The 21,318-nt window shown below is 49.7% G+C and overlaps 1 protein-coding gene across 1 annotated transcript in view; it reads left to right on the top strand.

Annotated features, from left to right (window-relative positions):
• The window catches only part of BANF2 (BANF family member 2), a 32,079-nt gene extending 11,167 nt beyond the window's left edge, over positions 1–20,912 (top strand). The window contains exons 2-3 of the mRNA XM_082431742.1: positions 12,497–12,625; positions 20,721–20,912. Coding sequence (XP_082287868.1) covers positions 12,500–12,625; positions 20,721–20,867 — 273 coding nt within the window. The 5' untranslated portion in view covers positions 12,497–12,499 and the 3' untranslated portion in view covers positions 20,868–20,912. The remainder of the gene's footprint in view (positions 1–12,496; positions 12,626–20,720) is intronic.
• The last annotated feature ends 406 nt before the right edge of the window (positions 20,913–21,318 follow it).

Here is a 21,318-nt window from a genome sequence, read left to right as displayed (position 1 = left end):
CGCTGAGTGTGGGAGTGTGGGTGGCAGTACTTTTAGCAGCCGGGCCATAGGTGCTCCGGCTGGTCCAGGGGACCTGGGCGTGCGCCTACCGCACCTAGTACGCGCTCTGTCTTCAGTTTCACGCTGTGTCCTTTCAGTGTGAGCAGTCAGCTATCCAGGCCGATTTAAAGAGTCTCTTTTGGGAGATGGTCTCCTTAGCAACCGCTCTCCCCCTCCCCAGCCTCCCTAAGGAGTTCTCTGGCTGTGGGGCTGGGCAGCGATGCTTATGCGTCTTTAAGGAGGGGAGGGGGCAGGGCTTTGAGAGCTCGTGGTGTCTGCAGGATGATGGCCTGACCCCTGAGGCAGTGGCTGCTCTGGGGGTCATCAGCCCCTTCTGGTCTTGTAGGGATATTTTGGCACCCGGTGCTGGAGTCTATGGCTCGGCCATTGCCCTGGTTGTAAGGTCCCCATTCCTGGGACCGCTTCATCCAGATGCCAGACTCTGGCTCCTCCATCAGCCCTCAAAGCATCTTCTGCCTGGTGCCCAGGCTCATGTATCCAGCAGTTGCTCACGGCCGCTGCACCACTGACCCAAACACCTTGGAAGCAGCCTGTTCTTGTCATCTCTTGATAAGCCCAGTGAAGCAGGCCACTGAGTCTCATGCACCATTCCCAGGGCCTGGCCAGGGTGCCAGAACTTTCCCTCTGGAATCTTACGTGTCTGCCCACTATGGGATTTTTGTCCCAGAGAGGGAGCTCCCTGCCCCTATTACCTGCTTCCCAAACAACCTGTTCTCTCTTGTGGGTAACGGGGTGAGCTTTCTCCTTCCTCTTTCTAGAATCTGCGGCAGAAAAGGTAGATTCTCTCTTCTTTCTTTCTTCTGGGGAAGCTCCTTCTCCTTGTCTCTGGGGCTATAATGGCAGAGAGAGGAGGAATCTAAAGCTCTACCCAAAAGGGGTATAAATCAAGAGGTTAACAAAATTGATCTGTTACAGCACACCCATGTTCATAGCAGAATTATCCACAATAGCTAAAAGGTGGAAGCAACCCAAATGTCCATCGATGGGTGAATAATGATAAAATGTGGTCTGTGCATAAAATGGGATATTATTATTCAGCCTTAAAATTCTAACACATGATGCAATATAGATGAACCGTAAGGACAGTATGCTAAGTGAAATAAGCCAGTCACAAATAGACAAATACTGTACGATTCCACTCATATGAGGTCCCTAGAGGAGTCACATTCGTAGAGACAGAAAGTAGCATGGTGGTTGCCAGGGGCCAGGGGAGCTGTTGTTTAACTCCAGTACGAAAAAGTTCTGGGAATGGGTCACACAACAATGTGAATATACTTAACACTACTGAACTGTACACTTTTAAAATGGCTAAGATGGTAAATTTTACGTTACGTATATTTTTACCACAATTGAAAATAAAAAGTGAGGAAGAAAATATCTGTTACAAAAGCAGATATCCATGGAGGGTAGCTAATACACTCATCCGTTCCTTAGGTGACGTATTTTATTAGATCAGCCCTGGATCCTTTGCAGAGAACAGGGCCCCAAAGAAGAGGAAATACTTTCATGAAAGAAAAATGCAACCGGGAACAGTCTCAGCTAGAACCACCACCCAGACAAAGGCTATCCAGCAGAGACAGGATTTTAGAGACAGGACAATTATATTTAGGGAAAGGGGGTTAGGAGACTGAGAATCATGAGACAGGAGAGGTGACAGCTGGAGAAGCTGTGGCTTCTTCAGGGGACCGTTGCAGGTGGTCTCAGCTGCAGGCTGCGATCTCAGCTCAGGTCTATAAAGCCTTACTCAGAACCGCTGGGGCCACAAGTTTTGGGGGACTCAGATTTTTTTGGATTTTAGAAAAGCAATGTGGTGCCTATTCTGTGCATCCGAGACCATTCCCAGCAGAGTCTGGCTCGGCACCCTGTAAACAAAGCCATTAATATGCCTGCGGTAAAATGTATAAATATTCACACTAAGTGGGATAATAAAGACTATAAATAGCCTCATGCCAGTTCAGACTAGGTTTTGCTGCCAAAGAAGTTTCAAAAACAAAAAAAATCTTCTGGTTTCCAGAGCTTTTTGGATTCTGGATTTGAAAATGGCAGAATAGGGATTGGGAATGTGCGTGAAGTCTGCACCATCTACAGACTATAAATTAACAAAGACACATGATTTTGGGAGGGACCAGAATGATGAGTTCCAGTGAACCCAACGTTCTGGTTTTATAAATATGAAACAAAAGCTTCTCGCCCAAGGTCACACTCCTGGTCGTGGGCAGAGCTGGGATCAGACTCAGGTCTCCTATGCCCAACCAGCACACCCAGTAGGGGTCTAGCCGAGGCCTTCAGACCCAGATTGCGCTTTGAGTGGAGTCTGGAATCCGTGAAGCCAACCCTCCCTCTCCTTTCTAGTTCCCTGAAGAGGGGACCTCTTGACTCTAGGCATGTCCTCCCACATAGCTGAGTTTACCTTGTTAAATTTTCTCTGGGCAAGGCACCCACAGAAGGACTTGTCCTACAGGTTCATAGACAACTCAATGCCTTGCATATAGATGGTGCTCAGTAAAGATCTGCAGAATCATTGAATTTTTTGGGGGTATTCATCACTTGTAGACCCATCTAGAGAAAGAGCTATAATTAAAAGGCCATGTGGGGGCTTCCCTGGTGGTGCAGTGGTTGGGAGTCTGCCTGCCAATGCAGGGGACACGGGTTCGAGCCCTGGTCTGGGAAGATCCCACATGCCGCGGAGCAACTAGGCCCGTGAGCCACAATTACTGAGCCTGCACGTCTGGAGCCCGTGCTCCGCAACAAGAGAGGCCGCGATAGTGAGAGGCCCGCGCACCGCGATGAAGAGTGGCCTCCGCTTGCCGCAACTAGAGAAAGCCCTCGCACAGAAACGAAGACCCAACATAGCAATCAATCAATCAATCAATCAATCAATAAATCTTTAAAAAAATAAATAAATAAAAAAGGCCATGTGTAAGACAGCCACCAAAGATCTTGTTTGCCATTGTAGAACTGGAACTAAGGGCAAGGAAGGCAAATATTACCTTTATTTTTGAATGATGAACATTAATGGTCATTGAAAATTGATTTTTCCATCCCTGATGCCTAAACCATGGAACTGATCCTGCCCCGGGTCTCTGGGCAGAGTGAAGATGCTTTTGTGCCTAGAATAGTACCTAGCATATAGTAGGTGCACCACCTCAAATGTTGAATGAGTGAGTGAAGGAATGAACATTGGGGGTATATTAGTTAGGACTCTTTGTTACAAATAGCACAATCTCAACTTAAACTGATTAAACAGAAGTAGAAAATATTGCCTGACGTAATTGAAAAGTCTAGGGGTAGATGCCTTCAGGTGTGGCTAGATCCAGGCCTGCAAATGATTACTGGGGAACCTCTCTCTTTCCGTATCTCAGATCTGGCTTTCCTATATGTTGTTTTCCGTCTTAGGCAGGCTCTTGGGAGCAGGTGATGGCAAAGATGGTTACAGCAGTTCTGGTCTCACATTCTACCAGCTGAGTAATCCTTGCAGAGAAAGACATCCTAGACTTGGCCTGGGCTAGGGAATGCACCCATTTCTGAACCAATCACTGAAACCAAAGTGATCCGCTAGTTTTATTGGCCAGGCCTGCGTATGGTTGCCCCCTGGAGCCAGGGTGTTGGGAAGACAAAGACTGAGGTTTGGGGAAGAGAGGTCACCGAAGGGAAGTGGAGGTGATGGTCCCCGAAGCAGAAGGAGCAGGCACTGAGCAGGGGTAGGCAGCTGACGTCTCTTACAGAGCTGGATGCCAAAGCCTCTTCCCATGGCATGTGAAGGATGCAGCAAGCTCATGTTTTAGAAGATGATAGTGCTTAGAAACAACAGACACCAACTTGATCCTATAGCCACAGAGAGTCGGCTTGAGGAATAATGATTAAACACAACCCCAATGAGTCAGCTCACCTGGAGTGGGGCTTACTCTATCCCCGACTGTGCACTAGGAGTCGACATTCTTGTTTGATCTGAACAGTCATCCTGGGGTCACTCATTATGCCCACTTTACAGATGAGGAGACTAAGTCTTCGGTTCAGGAATCCTCTCGAGCTCTCCTAGCTAGTAAGCGAAGGGGCAGATGATCCCACCCTCTTATTTCTGACTCCCTAGCTTGGGCACTTCTTGGGCCCATCTGTGTTGCTGGGCCTGCCGTCTCTCAGATCTGCTTTTCCCCGTGATGCTTGCCCCTCGCCCCGGGGGTGGCACGGACGGCCGCCCGCAGGCTTGGGCCCCCCCAGCCGAGCACTCCTCGCAGAGAGGCATTCGTGGGTGCGCCAGGATGTGGCCTGAGAAGGTGAGGGGGAGGTCCCACGCCAGCCAGCCCCAGGCCACTGTGGTGAGTATGGTGTGGCCTGAAGAGTAATTCTTGAATTGACTGAACAAAATGGAGCCCCGGTCTTGAGCCCATGAACTTCCATCCTAAAAGGGAGGCGAACTTACAGTGGCTCCTCGGACCCTCAGCGGATTAAAGGGGAAGGAGTCAGACCTCAACGCCACGGGAACACCACCACCCTTCCGAGGTGGAAGGGCCAGACCCGGTCATCTGAAGGGAGAAGACTTGCTCTGAGGAGTGGGGCAGAGTTACCCAGAGCCTGGGGTGGTATTTGACAGACAACGTATCCTTGGATCCTGATGGGTGAGAAGTGGGTAGTAGCCTCACTCCCTCCTGGTCCAAGTCCATCAGAACTGAGTTGAGTGCACTTGACGGCAAACGTCCATCCATCCTCTCACTGGAGGCCCAGGGCCTCCGCGGAGACCATCCTGAGGTCACTCTCACCCTCGCTCTCTTGGTGCTACACAGCTGCCGTGTTTTGAGGACACAGGAAAGGATCTTGAATTTTCCCATAAATCTGCTTAGTTTAGGAACTATTTATATTCTCCATAGCTTTCAGGCATTGGGCAACTTTTTCATCAAGGGTGTGAGGACTTTGAACACATGAATTTAAGTTTTAAAATAAAGGGAGAAAGAGAAAATGAAGACATTGAGTTAAAGAAGCAAACATGATAACTAGGAAGGGAGGGAGGTTTTAATCCACGCTAGTTTCTCTATACGGTTGTCAAATTTAGCTCAAAGATTCCTAGTAAAAAGGGAAATAGGATGTTTGCAAGTCCTTTCTGTCATAAAGGTAGAAATATGCCAATTTGGAAAGGTATACTTTTTTCTTCACATTAAATTCCAAAAGATGTATCTTGTGGGACATTTTATAGAACAAGATGTAAGCAGCAGAATGCTCCCCTGTACCCCCTATTACTACCCCAATAAAGGGTGAGGGCAAAACACAAAGTCTAAGTATTAAATATACCGTAGTTTCCTGGGGAAGGCAATACCATAAATGCCTGAATAGAAAGCAAACACGAAAATAAGATAATCTTTCGTTTGCTCAAAATGTTTTTTGGCTCTTTGACTATATAAACTCTCAGGGATATAGATAAAATAGTCTACATATACTGTTTGATTTTATAATTTAATTACACACATTTAAAGTCACATATTGTATAAAATGGTATATTTAGAAATATATCACGTTTCCGTTTCCATTTCAGGAAAACAATAGTATTCTAATTATATTCCTGTACGGTCCACTTCGGTGTCTTCCTCACTGGGGTTACATTTCGTGTCATCTCCCACGGTTTTCAGAGAATAATGACTTTGCTTCCTGCTAATGCGTGTTGAGCAACATCACCTTTCGAATTCCCATATTATGTCCCCGCTGGAAACGGCATCCCAAGCCCCACATGCCCATTTGTCTGGTATCAGAGTCCCCCCCCCCACCACCCCATTTATCTAACGGGGCGGATAAATTTGTGATCACCTCCTCACAAAGACCGATTGTGTAGATTTTTAAAATGATCTTTAAATGTCTTCAAACATTTGCAACTAGAAGGTCATTCCTTTGGGAATCGTGATCAAATTCCCTTGCCTTGTATTCTTTATTTGAACAGGTGACTGCTCCAAGCATCTAAACCCAGACTTGACCGAGGTCATTTCCTGCCATGTGTCTTCCCCAAACACTACTTTGAGGTTGAAAACGATGTAATTGAGAAGAACACCCTGTAACACAGGAGTCTTGGGCGGGACAACACTACGTTAAAGCATTTGCAGTCGTTCTGTCATGTGGCCCTCGAGCAAGCGCTTAATCTGACCCTACTGCAGCCCCCCATCCTGAAGCCAGCCCCCACTGGGAAATGCCACTGACTCAGAAGGGGGTGCCCTTCTGGGAAGCAGAGCCAGCCGTGCTTTGCTAGCTGCATGGTCTTGAGCAGGTCACGTAAACTTTGGGGCTTCCGTGTTCTCATGCGTGACATGAGGGGTTTAGGCTGGATCAGAGAGGGGCCGGGGAAGCACCGGGGGCCACCCGACAGCTCCGTGTTTGGGGCAGGGGTTGGTGTTCTCACCTCGTTCCCAAGTCAACAGAGTAATTCTGCTTTGATCTACTTTATATAAAGGGATTCCAGGTAAAATTTCCTTTGAAGTAAAGATCCCTTTTTAAAAAATTTTAAACACAGGGGGATAGGTCGTTACTGAGGTCTGCCTGCTCTGAAGTTGTCTGACCTCAAAGCCGTCAGGGTCATAGTTAAATCTTCCTGTTGATGTCTAATGAGGGTATGATGTGCCTGGTGATCGGGGCGGGAGTGTAGACAATGCCTGAGGGTTGGTGAGCTTATGCCATCTGGCAACACAGACGGTGGAGACTCCACCGTAAAGTCCCACTTAGTTGGAACCCCATCATCCTAGAAAACCAGCTCATAATTTTATGAGAAAGAAGCAAATGACACGGCAGCAATGGTTCTCAAACTTTGCAGCATATTGGAATCACCTGGAGAGTTTTTAAAAATTCCAATGTTCAGGGCATACTCCACGTTAATTAAAGCAAACTCTGGAGGAGGGACCTAAACATCAGTAATTTGTAAATTTCCCGATGTGAGTCTAATGTGCTGTCAAGTTTAAGAATAAGTGGCATTGGTACAGCCACTATGGGACACAGTATGGTGGTTCTTCAAGAGAGTAGACATAGAATTACCATGTGATCCGGCAATCCCACTTCTGGGTACGTACCCAAAAGACCTAAAAGCATGGTCTCGAAGAGATGTCTGTACACCCATATTCATAGCATCGTTATTCACAATAGCCAAAAGGTGGAAACAACCCAAGTGCCCATCAATGGATGAATGGATAAACAAGATGTGATATATATGTACAAGGTGAGCTTCCTTAAAAAGGAAGAAATTCTAACACATGATACAGCATGGTTGAACCTGAAGGACATTACCCTAAGTGAAAGAAGCCAGTCGCAAAAGGACAAATACTGTATGATTCCACTTATATGAGGTCCCTAGAGCAGTCACGCTCATAGAGACGGAAAGCAGAATGGTGGTTGCCAGGAGCTGAGGGTGGAGCAGGGTGGGTGTGGAATGAGGACTTGTTTAATGGGTTTAAGAGTTTCAGTTTTGCAAGATGAGAGACTTCTGGAGATCAGTCGCACAATAACGTGAATATACTTAACACTACTGTTAATACTTAAAAATGATTAAGGTGGTAAATTTTATGCTACATGTATTTTACCACGATGAAATATAAAATAACATGAAAAAAATAAGTGGCATCACGTAATGCCTTGCTACTCAAAGTGCGATCCATAGGCTGGGAGCGTCAACATCTTCCAGGAACTCTTTAGAAATGCAGCGTCTCAGGTCCCCTCCAGACCTGCTGCCTCTGAACCTGCATTTTTCTTTTTCTTTCTTTCTTTCTTTCTTTTTTTAGGAAGATAGTTCCACTATCACGGTGGGAATTTTATTTATTTTTTAAAATTTATTTATTTTTTGCTATGTTGAATCTTCGTTGCTGCGTGAGTGGGGGCTTCTCTCGTTGCGGAGCATGGGCTCTAGGCATGAGGGCTTCAGTACTTGCGGCACATGGGCTCAGTAGTTGTGGCTCGCGGGCTCTAGAGTGCAGGCTCAGTAGTTGTGGCGCACGGGCTTAGTTGCTCTGTGGCATGTGGGATCTTCCCAGACCAGGGCTCAAACCCGTGTTCCTTGGCAGGAGGATTCTTAACCACTGCGCCACCAGGGAAGTCCCTGAACCTGCATTTTTCAACAAGACCCCCCGTGTGGTTGGTGTGTACATTAGTCTTTGAGAAGTGCTAGTTGCGATGGACCGAATATTAGTCCAGGGTTTAGAAGATGGAGCAGACAAGGTCATTCGTACACCCGGCACCCACCTCCTCCCTTCCTACTTCCTGGACACCCCAGCATTCTCCAAGCAGCCATGTGCTTGGGAGGATGACCTCATACACTGCCCCCCACCCCGTGGTCTTACTCCCCCGGCCAGTGACTGGTGTCAGGCTGGGCATGTGGCCTGGTTTCGGCCAATAGAAGGAAGGGAAGTTCTGCTGTCGAGATTCTGGGAACACCAAATCAGAAATGACCTCTCCTTCCTTTCGAAGTTCTCATGTCAGGATGGGACCCGAGCAAATTCTATAGGCATCTCGGGACCTTGGGGGCAGCTAGACTGGTACTTGAAAAACAGAGCCACTGACTGACAAAATCCTGGGTCCACCTCACCAATGGATTTCTGATTATGTGAGATTAGAAATGTATTTATTGTTTAAGACCGTTTGAGCCAGGGTTCTCCATTCCTTGTAGCCCAGGGTTCCTCAGCCTTGACGCTCTGGATGTTTGGGACAGCATAATTCTTTGTTGTGGAAGGGCTGCTGTGTGCATTACAGGACGCGTGGCAGCAACGCTGACCTCTGCCCATCAGACGCCAGTGGCACTCCCGCCCCCCCAAGCTGTGACATCGTGTCTCCAGACACATTGCCCCATGTTTGGAGGGGGTGACAATTGGCCCCCAGTTGAGGACCACTGTTGCAAAGGCACCCTAATGAATGCAAAGACCTTTCCTCGGTGGTCCTTGAAGAGGGTAAAAATCGCCGTCTATGCTCCAGAATGTCTCAAGGATCCAGGTGTGTGAGAAAAGCAAATATACAGGTGTTGCTAATGACTGGCTGTCTTTGATGCTGCTGGTGCTTTGATAACAATGTTGTACTTTCCATTTATTCTTTGAATAGGCAGAGATGTTTAACTTAACAGGTGGCCAGTGCGGATAGGGAGTGGAATTTTCCCTGGGCAAAGTTGGTGACCCGGCCAGCACTCTCTCGGGCTTTTCCTCCTGCTCAGAAATCCTGATCTCTTACCTCCAGGCCCTGAGCTGGGCCACCAACCCCGATTCACCGTCCCACGAGGTGATGGGCACTGCAGATTCACGCAGTATTGCGTTTTCACAGATTGAGAGATGTTCATATTTAACTGCTGAAGAGAGAGATCTGTGTCCTCCGTGTAATGTTGTATTCGCAGCTCACACATCCGTGGATTTGAGACTCGCAGAGTTGGGGGCTTCTGGACAAGAATCAGTCGACACACCGAGACCACTTTCCTTAGGAGCCCCCTGGCCCCGAAAATCAGTGCATTTGGATTCATCACTCCTTGGAGAGTTTAGTTTCATCCAAAATGTTCCCTGGGGCAGGAAGGCTTACAAGGGGAGCTGGGCTTTACAGGAAGGTCTGGAGGAGAGATGGGAGCATGGGGACGGGCTGGGGGACCAGTGCTGTGAAAGCCACAGATGCTTCTGTGGTAGAGGTCAAGTGTTTCCCGTGTGCCAGTGCAGTACTCAGCACTGGGGCTGGGTGCGGAGCAAAGGCCGTTTGGGAGGTGCTGCGGCCCTTGGGGGCCTCACAGCCTACTGGGGAGTATGTGGAGGGTGCTGGGTTGCTCTCCTACCCTCAGCCCGTATGGTGGTCATTTCCCCAGGTAAGTGCCCCCAGGAACATGGCGACTACCCTGATTTTGTGTCCCATCCCCGCCCCTGCAGCCTGTGTGCTTTGCAGGTCACTAACCTGCTTTCTGAACCAGAGGGAAGACACATGTATCAGGCCGTAGTCAGTGTCTTAGGCCTGGCATACGATGATTTGACTGGAGAAGGCACACGTTCACAGCTTCCGGGGGAAAAGCAGTGTTTTCCTTTGGGGGAGGGGGCGTGGCTTGCAGGCCCTGCTGCAGCCCGATTATTTCCAAGTAGGAGTGGAGCTGAGGGTTGAGCCGATGAACCAAGGGAGGCAGAGTCGAGAGTCACAGGGAAATCAAGCGGGAGCCTTGATCAGACCACATGTGACCCACCTCGGGACATTTAGGTGGCGCATGCTAGTAAACCTCCGTTAAGTGTAAGCCAGCTGGAACTGGATTTTCTGTTGCTTGCATCATAAACTAAGGAGCAGACCTCCAGTGGGGACTGGCTGAGAGGAGGCATCCAGGCAGAGAGGAGTGAGGGTGTCTTCACACAAACGAAGAGGACAGTGACCCTCGTGTAGGGAAATGGCTGGTTCTGGTGGGCCCGCTTCACCCGGGGACACAGGCCTCAGGTATATGGAGACTCGACATATGGAGATCTGATGGGATATTCAGGACGCTGGGTACCTCTGCATCCTCATTAAGGCCCTAGGAGACTCACATCCAGGGGGAAGGTGGCCCATTGGCGGGGTGAGAGCGGTGAAAATACAGCTTTGCTAAGAGAGGGCGTTTCTGCCTGTGGCTTGAGCAAGTCCTGCTGGGTTGGAAAAGCTGACTTTTCTGGCTGAATTTAGAACGCAGGCGACCAGTCAGATGACTTAACAAGAGAAAGGATTAGGGCCCCGGAAGAACACTGCCCCAGTTCCCAGGTGTCTCCCGAGCCTCTTGTCTGAAGGATGTCACGCTTGATAAAGGGGACAATTGCCTTGCTGTGAAGATGCAGCTGGGATGCAGTGGGGCAAGGAGCAGATCTGGGGCACCTCCCCACCTCGGAGATGTAGTTAGATGTCCCCAGTCTGAGGAGCAGGGCAGCAGGCAGGGCACAGATCAAGGATACAGACCTGTGAAGATCTCCACTCAACCACCAGCCCATGGACTTGAACAGAAGAAACCCAGTAAATTCTGAAGGGGGCTGAGATGCCAAGGAAACTGGCCAAGTAGTGGCCTGAGGTTGCCCATCCCTCAGGGAGATCCCTGAGCTTGTGCCCACAAGAAATGGGGTGCTACAACAGTGACTCTCCTTGGGAGGCATCAACACCAAGCCCCTCAGATGTTAACAAGGCAGTGGACGGGGACCCACCCAAACCCAGAACTGGGGGCCACCATCTCGTCTGCTGGAGGAGCTGGCTTTACCACAAGGGCAAGGAATCCTCAATATTTCCTCAATACCATATGTGCTATCGACCAATGGCAACTGAGTGTGTTTCCCACCTTCTCCTTCTCCAAATGGAGAATTCCCCTTCTGGAAATTCTTACTGCAGCTATCCTGGTTTGTCCCATCGTTGCTGGCTATGTTGATGGTGATGAACTTCAGAATTTAGTTCGTAGGTTACCATCCCTTGAGTAGCTACTTCCAGACATGATGGGGAGTATGATGCATCTCAGAGAAAATATGAACTTGAGTTTGAATCCAGCAACTGGATGAATCATAGAGCTCCACCCTCTAGGGGAGGGGTGAGTCTATTTCAGCCAAGCGTGGGTATTTCTGATGGTTACATAAGGGAAGGAGAGTGTACCAATGTTAGTTCATCAAAGGGGTGGACCATAGTGGGACGTTATTGTTACTGCCTTCACACCCACCTGCCCTTCTCTGGATAATCATCCTGATTCTGTGCAGGCAACTGTACTTGAACTCACAGCTTGTACAGCTTAGAGAAAGCGGACTCCACTCCCAGATCCAGGACTGGACATACGGCCGGATGAGGCTCTGCTTGGAACTCCCCAGAAACAGTTTCTCTCTCTTTAGAAACTTCTTCTTTTGGGGTTGAGATGTTGCGGGGGGGGCATGAGTGCTGGAGCAGCCGTTTCATCACCATGAGGGGAACCAACCCCAACCGAAACCAACACAGGGAAGAAAAGTTGAAAGAATCAGAGAAAAGGATCTGCAACCCTGATGGTACCAGACTCACCCTCACTCTTGGGCTTCTGACTTATATCATGTCTTCTTTAATATTTGAGCCAGTTAGAGTTTTCTGTTCTTGCAACCAAACAACCAGCTATTACAGAATGAGATAAAAGCTAAAATAAAAATATGAAAAAAATGTTGGAGAAGGTAGGTTCACTGGCTAAGAGAAGCAGGCTGTTTCTTTAAGCATTTAGGGTGGGAAGGTTGGCAAGGAACCCATCAGAGCTCTTAGCATCAATCCCACCCTTTTCATGGGGATTTATTGGGCTTATCTGAGACCATCACTAACGTCCCCACCTAACCCGTGCAGGTGGGGATGCGTATGTAAAGCTTTCGGAGCAGGGCGTTGCACCTGGTATCTAAAAGTCCCCAATAAATGTTGGGTGGTGGGAGAATACTCACCGTCTGTTGGCCCCAGCCCCCCACCCCCGGAAGGCCGAGGGAGTTCCCCAGCTTCCTAACCGTCTCCCTCCCCATGGCTGTTGCAGAACATGGACCACATGTCTCCCAAGCTGAGAGCCTTCCTCTCTGAACCCATTGGAGAAAAGGATGTTGCCTGGGTAGACGGGGTCAGCCGTGAGCTTGCAATCAATCTGTGCACCAAAGGTTTCAACAAGGTAATTCCTCTTTTCTTGTTTCTCCGACTTCTCTTTCAACCTGTATTCCCCTAATCCTGCCAGATGGCAGCCGGTGCCACGTGTTCCTGCCAGTGGCTGTCAGAGAGCAAAGCTGCCACTTGGCCGGGCGCCACATGCTTGGCCAGAGGCTACTGACCCCGCATGCTTGGGCAGCCGCCAGGGTCCACAGATAATGGGCAAATCGAATCACTGTGGCTCAGGGCAGCTGGGCTGTGCATGATTCACTTGGTGTGCAAACACCCAGGGGTCGACAGAAGTGAGCCGGTCGCCGGAGTCTGGGCCGGGCTGTCAGGATGGGTGATCTGAGTGTGGTCCCCGCCCCCATGAAGAGACTTGGGGGTCTCTTGTCCTATCAGGCCCTGGCAGGCGGAGTCATAGCAGCCTGGTGTCTACACCAGAGTACGAGGAAGTGAGTTATTCTAAGATGTCACTAGCAGTCCGAGAACAGCCTCAATGATGGCCAATGGAATCGGAACGCTCTCTTCTATGCAACTGTTTCTATGGTGCTATATTATATAAGGCTGCACGAACCTTAGGAGAGGATGGGAGATATTCCCAAAGAGAACCCAGAGAAAGTGAGCGGGTGGGAATTCACAGGAGCATTGCACACTCGGTCGAGAGAGGCACCACCAGCAGAGGTACTGCTGCTCGTTCCCTTCGGCTTTAAAGTCAGCCCTCACCCCTGGGCGGGAAGAGGCTGCAGAGACGCCCAGGGAGGCGGGGAACCTCTGAGAGCGCAGCTGACGGTGAGATTGGTTTGCATCGGCCCAGCGCACGGCCGTGTCCAGGGGGCAGCTGGACAACTGGGTCTGTGGTTTTCTGATTGACACGCTGCCCTGCGTCACTTGTTAAACATTCTGAATATCACCCGAATCTACCACAATCTAATACCCAATAGGTGGGATTGTCAGGAAGACGGATTGAGGTAGATTTGCTTCTTTCCTCCCAGATAAAGCAGAGAGGACCATTCCCAAGCAGAGAGTAGAGCAGGCAAGCCTGATTAGGGAAGACATTTTAAATTAAAAATTATTTTTTAGAAGAAATGATCGTCCCTTTTACTTTTCTATTGTGGTGTAACATATCCACACTGATGTGATAGGTTCAGCTCAGTGAGTTTTTACATAGATATACATGCATAGATCCACCACCCGGATCCGGTGATCAGGATCCTCGAGAATTCCAGAAGGTTCCCCTGTGTCTCTTGCCAGTCAACTCCACCCCCCACTCCCAGAAGTCACTGCCATTCTGGCTTCTACCACCATTGGTTTAATGTCTCCATAGTTGTGAGGTTTTGTTGTTGTTCAGCCATACTCATCGTTCAAAAAATATTTTAATTTACATACGGTAAATTTCACCTTTTTTAGTACACAGTTCTGCAAGTTTTGACAAATGCATGTAGTCATGTAGCCACTACCACAATCAAGGCCTAGAACAACCCCATCATGCCAACATGTTCCCTTTACCCTTCACATTTCCCACCTTCAGCCCCTGGCAACTACTGATTTGTTTTCTGTCCCTATAGTTTTGCTTTTTCCAACTTGTTTCAAGTGACTATAGGTAGGATGAGAGGCATATTAAAGATAAAGGAATGAATGAATAATGGGAAATTTTCAGGCATCCGAGAACTTGCTACACAGAGTCAGGGCTATAGGGAAGGAGGAACTGGCCAGGTCCCTGGAGATCTGCTCCTCTGTGTTTCCCACCTCCTGGCTAGCTGTGACCAGCCCTCCCCTTTTAGGCTCTACTCATTCCAAGGGCCACTCATTCCAAGGGCCACTCATTCCAAGGGTCACTCATTCCAGGCACTGATGCCAGGGGTTCACCTTTTCCTTTGCTTTGAGCCCCTCACCCACCTGTGAATGAGATGAGAGGTCGCTGTCTCCACTTTACAAACGAGGAGACAGAGGCTCTGGAAAGTGAGTGCCTTGATCAAGGTCCTGAGTGAGGACAAGAACGGCCATGGATCATATGGTCACAAACCACGCAAGAAGATCAGGACCAGGAGGTCACCCTGGCAGGGAGGGGGCTTACACTGAGATTTGGTGATGAGACCCTGAATCGAGTGCTGGAGCCTGGCTGGGCCTATAAAAGGATTCAGGAGGAGACCCCAGTGTCGCAACCTACAAGACGAGCAAGTGCTTCTGGGGGGGCCGGGGCCGTGGGCGGGGCCAGCAGTAAGAGGCAGGCAGATCCCGACAGGGCGGCCGGCTCAGATGTAGCAAAAGAAACACAGGTTCCTGTAGTGCTGTCCATAGGCTTTATTTTTTAGAGCAGTTTTGGGTTTACAGCAAAACTGAGAAGAAAGCGCTGAGAGGTTCCCTACACCCCTGCCCCCACACACAGCCTCCGCATTATCGGCATCCCCACCGGAGTGGTAGGTTTCTTACGGGAGAACCTACACTGACACGTTATCTCCCCGAGGCGCAAAGTTGACATTAGGGCTCACGCTTGGTGTAGCGCATCCTGTGGGTTTGGACAAACGAGTGATGACAGGTATCCACCATGGTGATGTCCTACAGATCGCTTCTCTGCCCCACAATCCTCTGAGCGCCTGGGTTTTCACGCCCTGCCTGCAGGAGGCCTGGGCATGGCAGGCCCCTCCCCAGGCTGGGGGTCCCTGGGGTTTCTTGGCTGTGAGCAGAGATCCCCTCAGGCTCCACCCCTGCTCATGGTGGCTTCCTTGGCCTGTCCCATGGGTACTGGGACTTTCCGAGGACCTGCTGGGATGCAGATGTGTGAGGCTGCCCTCAGCCCTGCCTGCCTGGGCCCCTCACTCACCGCTCCCGAGACACCGGATGCTGGAACCCAAGGAGATGGGACACCAGCCCCACCCTGGGAGCCCAGTGTGCATCTGGGGGGGTCGATCGTCCCTCTAGGGCTGTGGACCTGGACAGGGGCAGGCATGGAGTCACCTTCTCAAGCTCCCACCAGCCTCTAAATCGAGTAATTTCTCCTCGATGCCTGCCCCACACAAGTCAAACTTTCATTTCTTCTTCTACAGAGGCATGAAGTGCTTGGCGGGGTTGCCCCTATATCTCTCTACACTTTCCCAGAACTTTGTCTGTGGCTTGAACAGTTCTCTGGCTCAGTTGCAGTCCTGACTTTCCAAACTATGGATTCACCCAAGTCTCAAAAGTCAAAAATGTGGCTGCATTTTCTCTGGGTTTTTTCGTGCCTGCCCTTCCCTGGGGCTGACAGCTTCGGCCTGACGATCTACATCTTGGCCGTCCAGCAAGGCGGCCATGGGCTACTTGTACCTGTTGAGTACCATCTGAATTGAGTTGTGATATAAATATAAAATACACACGGCCACGTTAAAGACTCAGTGCCAAACAAACAAAAAAATGGAAAGCATCTCATCAATAATTTTTAATTGATTACATGTTGAAATGATAATAATTTAGATATATGGGAAAAAAATAAAAATTATTAGAATTCAGTTTACCTGTTCTTTCCCCCTTTTGCCGTGGCTTCTAGAAAATTAAAAATTACACATGTGCTGGCCCACATTAGATCTCTACTGGACAGCATTGGTCTAGATTTAACGGCGAAAGGGCTGCAAAGGTGAAAGGAATGACCAGAAGAGGGAAAATACATCGTGCTCAAGATGCTCAAAGTGTCTGCGCCGGGTCTAGCTCCACCTTATATTCTTCTGTCCCTCCACCCTCACCCCCATGCTCCACCAGACTGTTCATGAACCACAAACACATGGGGACCACCCTCCCGCGGACCCAAGGCCCCTCTTTAAATGAACTTTTGTCTCCTTCATGGGCCCACTCATGGCCCACCCACTCCGGAAGCAAGCCTTCCTTCCGCCCACCCACCCTGGCTGGACAGGCTGCTGTTTCTAAACACTGAGTACCCAGTGGACCTCTTGCTGTCACATCCAAACTATTGATTGTTTTTTCCACGTGTTCTGTTAGAGGCACAGCTCCCTTTGGTGTCCTCCCGTATCTTCTCTGAAGAAAGGATTGTTCTGGGTTTCTTGTACTCCTCCTCTCCCTATGAAAACCCAACGGGAGGGGGGTGAATTTCCAGGCGCTCAGTAAATTCAGAGTCATGGGCAGTGCCCTATGGGGTTACTCCAACAACGTGGAAGTAAGTTTCACATCCCACAGAATCTGGTTTGGCTCAGTATTCTTTGAAGACCCAACAAAGTCATAACCATGAGCCTAAATCTTCCTTCTGAAAGTTACTTGGAAGATGAGGGAGCAGCAAATGTTCTGGATGCCCACCTGCTCCCCGAGCCTCTCTCACCTAATAGAACCAGCACCTGACGTTTGCTCCATGTCAGGCACTGATCTGAGTGCGTTACATATACTTATTTCATTTAATTACCAAAACATCCCATAAAGTATACTATTTCGTCTCTATTTTACCGATTAGAAAACAGGCACAAAGCAGCCAAGTACATCACTCAAAGTCACTCAAGGTTCGAGAGACAAAATCTGAATCTGTCAGACAGGCTCTGGGGTGGGCAGTAGGGCAAGGGACCCCCCCACCCCCGAGCCCTGCCTGATGCCCGGACCCTACAAGGAGTCGGTCACAGAAGCTTGGAGTTACCCTATGCAGGGTTGCCAGGTAAAATACAGCACGCTCAAATTAAATTTGAGTTTCAGTTAAACAATGTCTTAGTGTAAGTGTGTCCTAGGGAGACAGGCAGGAGGAAGAAAGCACAGTGGATTGAACATTCACGCTTCAGACGAGGAGTTTTACACTGGAAAGACTGACAGAGGCTGGATTTGCGAGGTTGTCTTTGGCACTCAGTGGCCTTGAAGGCTGAAGAGCCAATGTCCTGTTAGAGAAAAAGAAAGTTGTTCATCACACAAAGAAGCCTGGTGGTGCTGTAAAGTCCATTCACCACGGGCGCTGAGGGGATGGGAACTGGCAGGGGGTAAGCTTGACAGTGAGGGGCCGAGACTACCGTGTCTCTGTTTGAAAGGCCGGGTGTCATAGTGGAGGTGGAAATTTTTTTTTTTGGCCACTCCACGCGCCATGGGGGATCTTAGTTCCCTGACCAGGCATCGAACCTGCGCTGCCTGCAGTGGAAGCACGAAGTCTTAACCACTGGACCGCCAGGGAAGTCCCTGAAATTTTTAATGAGCGTGGACCAGGACCTAATCTGCGGGCCCAGTGCAAGATGAAGATGGGCGGCCCCTTGTTGAAATTCATCAGGAATTTCAAGATGGTGGCAGCACAGCAGCAAACCAAGTGGGGCTCTGAGCGCAGGGCCTGTGTGACGGCATGTGTCACTCACCAGGGACCCCGGACTCAAATATCGCTACTGTTTTGCAAGGAACAGGCACGGCACACTGGAGGCTGGTCCAGACCTGCTCACGACTGGGATGTGGAGTTGACGGAAGTCTTCCCTCGAGCTGCCATCCTGCCACACGGGCAAAGGCTGCCTCGGGAAGGAATGAACGTCCCTGGCCAGGGTGGCGGGAGGTGGGGACCGTCTGTCAGGGTATCTGCGTCACTCTCCCTGCAGCCAGGTTTTTGTGAGCTTTGGCCCGAGGAGGCAGAGGGTGGCTCCTACGACTCCTGGTTAGGGGCTCGCTCTCTAGAGACCGCAGAGAAACCCAGAGGGCTTCCTTCCATCAGGGCCGTGATGGGAGCCTACGACTCCTGCTTCCCTGGGGAGCAGGGAGAAGCAGGCCCGACTTCCCAAGAGAAAGGGCAGACGGGAGCATCAAGTTGCCACTTGGGTCTGGAGGCCCTCTTGCCTGTGGCTTTCCTGGAAAGTTTGCCTCTTGTCCTGCGAGCCACGAGGTCCCTGGCATCCTGGCTGCGTGGAGGGACATGGAAGCTCTGGTTACCAGAGCAGCCGATGCCAGACCTCAGAATGGCGGAGGTGCCAGGCCAGGCCGCAGATGGGTGGGGTGTGCTGGAATGGGGCCGAGGACAGGAGTCTTACCTCCAGGGTTCTCAGTGACCCGTCTGGAGAATGGACGGGGCATGTCAGGATCCGAAGCAGGAAAACATATCAGGGGTCTGAGCCTGCCCACGGTGCTCAAAAGCGTCACTTACTACTATTATCATCGATGTTCTCTCTCCTGGGACAAAGCTCTGCACCTCCCATACCTACTGCAGCAACGGGCTCAAACAACATTCAGTAAATGTTCATTTTTTAAAACGTTGAATTAAAAAACATCTCAGGGACTTCCCCGATGGCGCAGTGGTTAAGAATCTGCCTGACAATGCAGGGGAGACGGGTTCGAGCCCTGGTCCGGGATGATCCCACATGTCGCGGAGCAAATGCGCCCATATGCCACAACTACTGAGCCGGCACTCTAGACCCCGCGAGCCACAACTACTGGGCCCACATTCCACAACTACTGAAGCTTGCGCGCCTACAGCCCATGCTCCACGACAAGAAAAGCCACTGCAATGAGAAGCCCGCACACTGCAACGAAGAGTAGCCCCGACTCGCTACAACTAGAGAAAGCCCGCGTGCAGCAATGAAGACCCAGCGCAGCCAAAAATAAATAAATAAATAAATTAATTAATTAAAAAAAAACACACACAGTAAAATCACCCCTGAAAAGACGAGGATGCTGACAAAGTAAAATGAGATCATTCTAATCAATTACACCGCTTTTTCAAAAAGATGATTAAAGTAGCAATTTAAAATGACCATGAAATCCTAGCTTTTGTCTCTTTTCAACAACTGGGTCTGGACTAAAAATTTTTTAAAAACCCCAAACTCCAATGCTTGGGTATATTTTATGACTGGAATTCAGCTTTTATTTAATTTGTCTTTTAAAAAATGCGTTCATTTTGGTTAAGATGAAGTTTGCTTGGTTTTATGTAAGTGAAATACATAGACGCCAGTGGGTTTTCCTGGAGGGGGCCCAGGACTCAAGGCCTGGACACTGGTTCCCATTCATTCCAGGGCCGGAGAGCCGGGCACTGAACGTGGCCTTCCCCGTTCATGTCCCGGCCAGTCTGTGGCCTTGGATGTCTCTCTCTCCTTGTGGCCCTTGCCCCTCATGACTATCAGTGATGAAACAGCACGAGAGGAATGAAAAGCTGTGGGACCAGGACTCAGAAAACCAGAGAACACCGTACAACTTTGACTTGTGGGGCACTTAATCTTTACATGTGTTTTTCATCCAGAGAGACCCTTCAGAAGGGGAAAAGGGGCAAGGTTCAGCGTGCTTGATACCTTGTCTGCTCCTCCCACAGGGCTGCGTCTTCCAGGACCAAAAAGGAATTTGCATTTCTCCACTGGTCTCACACTGAATTCACTTAATCCAATTTGCAGGGTGGGGCGGGGCAGATGAAGGGCCTTCGGAAGATGCAGAAACTGAACCCCAGGCTCTGCAGGTTCTCACTTCAGGTTAAGTGAGTTACCTGGAGTCACGCGGTGGGTTTGCAAAAACAAACTGATACTAAGGTGCCCTTCACCTGCCGGTCCCAGGTGCAGTGGTTCTCAGTTGAGGGAGATTCTGGCCCCTGGGGGACGCCTGGCAATGTCTGGAGATGGTCATGATTGTCACAATTCAAGGTAGGGGGTGTACTGCTGGCATCTAGTGGGAACAGGCCAGGGATGCTGCTAAACTTCCAGCAGTGCACCTGAACACAGAATTATCCCAAATGCAACAGTGTCAAGGGTTAGAAACCCTGTGCTTGAACCATTGAGAAAGTGGCAGGGTGGGGAGCACCTCTAATTCCTGTGTGTGTTTCAAAGAGAGAAATATTAGATCCGAGGCCTGAAGGGAGCATCAGAGGTACACGAGGCTCTTGCTACTCAAAACATTGTTCCGGGACCAGCATTAGAAATGCAGAGTCTCAGGCCTCACCCCAGACTTACTGAGTCAGATCCTGCCTTTTTAACAAGATCTCAAGGACATGTTCAGGTTCCTTCCAGGCTAGAGGGCCCCCCAAAGCCACTGTAGAGATGGACATTTAACGTGACCTCACATCTCACCCAGGCCAGTGTCTGAATCCGCTTCGCCAGGGTCAGGGTTTCAGGGACAGCCCTTCTCCCTTGAATCTGACCTGTGCCCCCTCCTTTGATTTGCCAGGGGAGGAAGAGCACAGCTGAGTACGTTTCCCGTGTTCCTCCATGCAGGCCTACACCCTGTTGGGACAGTTCCTTCTGATGCACAAGAACGAAGCCGAGTTTCAGAAGTGGCTTATTTGCTGCTGCGGTGCCACCGAGTGTGAGGCCTGGGAGAGCTCGAACTGCCTGAAGGAGTGGTGCTCCTGCTTCCTGTAGACCCTCCCCCCGCACTGCCCCTAGGAAATGATACCTCTGCACTGACTCTGGGCTCCAAGTCGTTATTTTTCTTTTCCACTTTATTGACACACATTTGTTATAAAAAGTAGTTCAAGAATGTAAAGAAGGACAAACACAAGAAAAATGACCCCCAGATTCTACCACCCAGAAACTGCCATCATTCACCTTATTCACCAATATCATGCCAACTGTCTCTTTGCATAAATTTATCTAAAGGAATGGATAATTTTATTTAAAAATGGGAATTAAATTTTAAGTCAGCATAGCAGTTACCTATTGCTGCATAACAAATGAACCCAAAACGTAGCCGCTTCACGCACACAATCATTTTGTCTCGCTCAGTTTCTGAGGGTCAGGAACTGAGAGATGCTTAGCTGGGTGGGTCTGTCTCAGGGTCCCCTGTGAGGTTACAAACTGTGGGCCGGGGAGC

The sequence above is a fragment of the Balaenoptera physalus genome (assembly GCF_965194825.1).
Source record: "Balaenoptera physalus genome assembly, chromosome: 16".
In the NCBI taxonomy this organism is placed as follows: Eukaryota; Metazoa; Chordata; class Mammalia; order Artiodactyla; family Balaenopteridae; genus Balaenoptera; species Balaenoptera physalus.
Note: the sequence above shows the minus strand (reverse complement) of the source record. Positions and strands in the feature narration are given on the sequence as shown.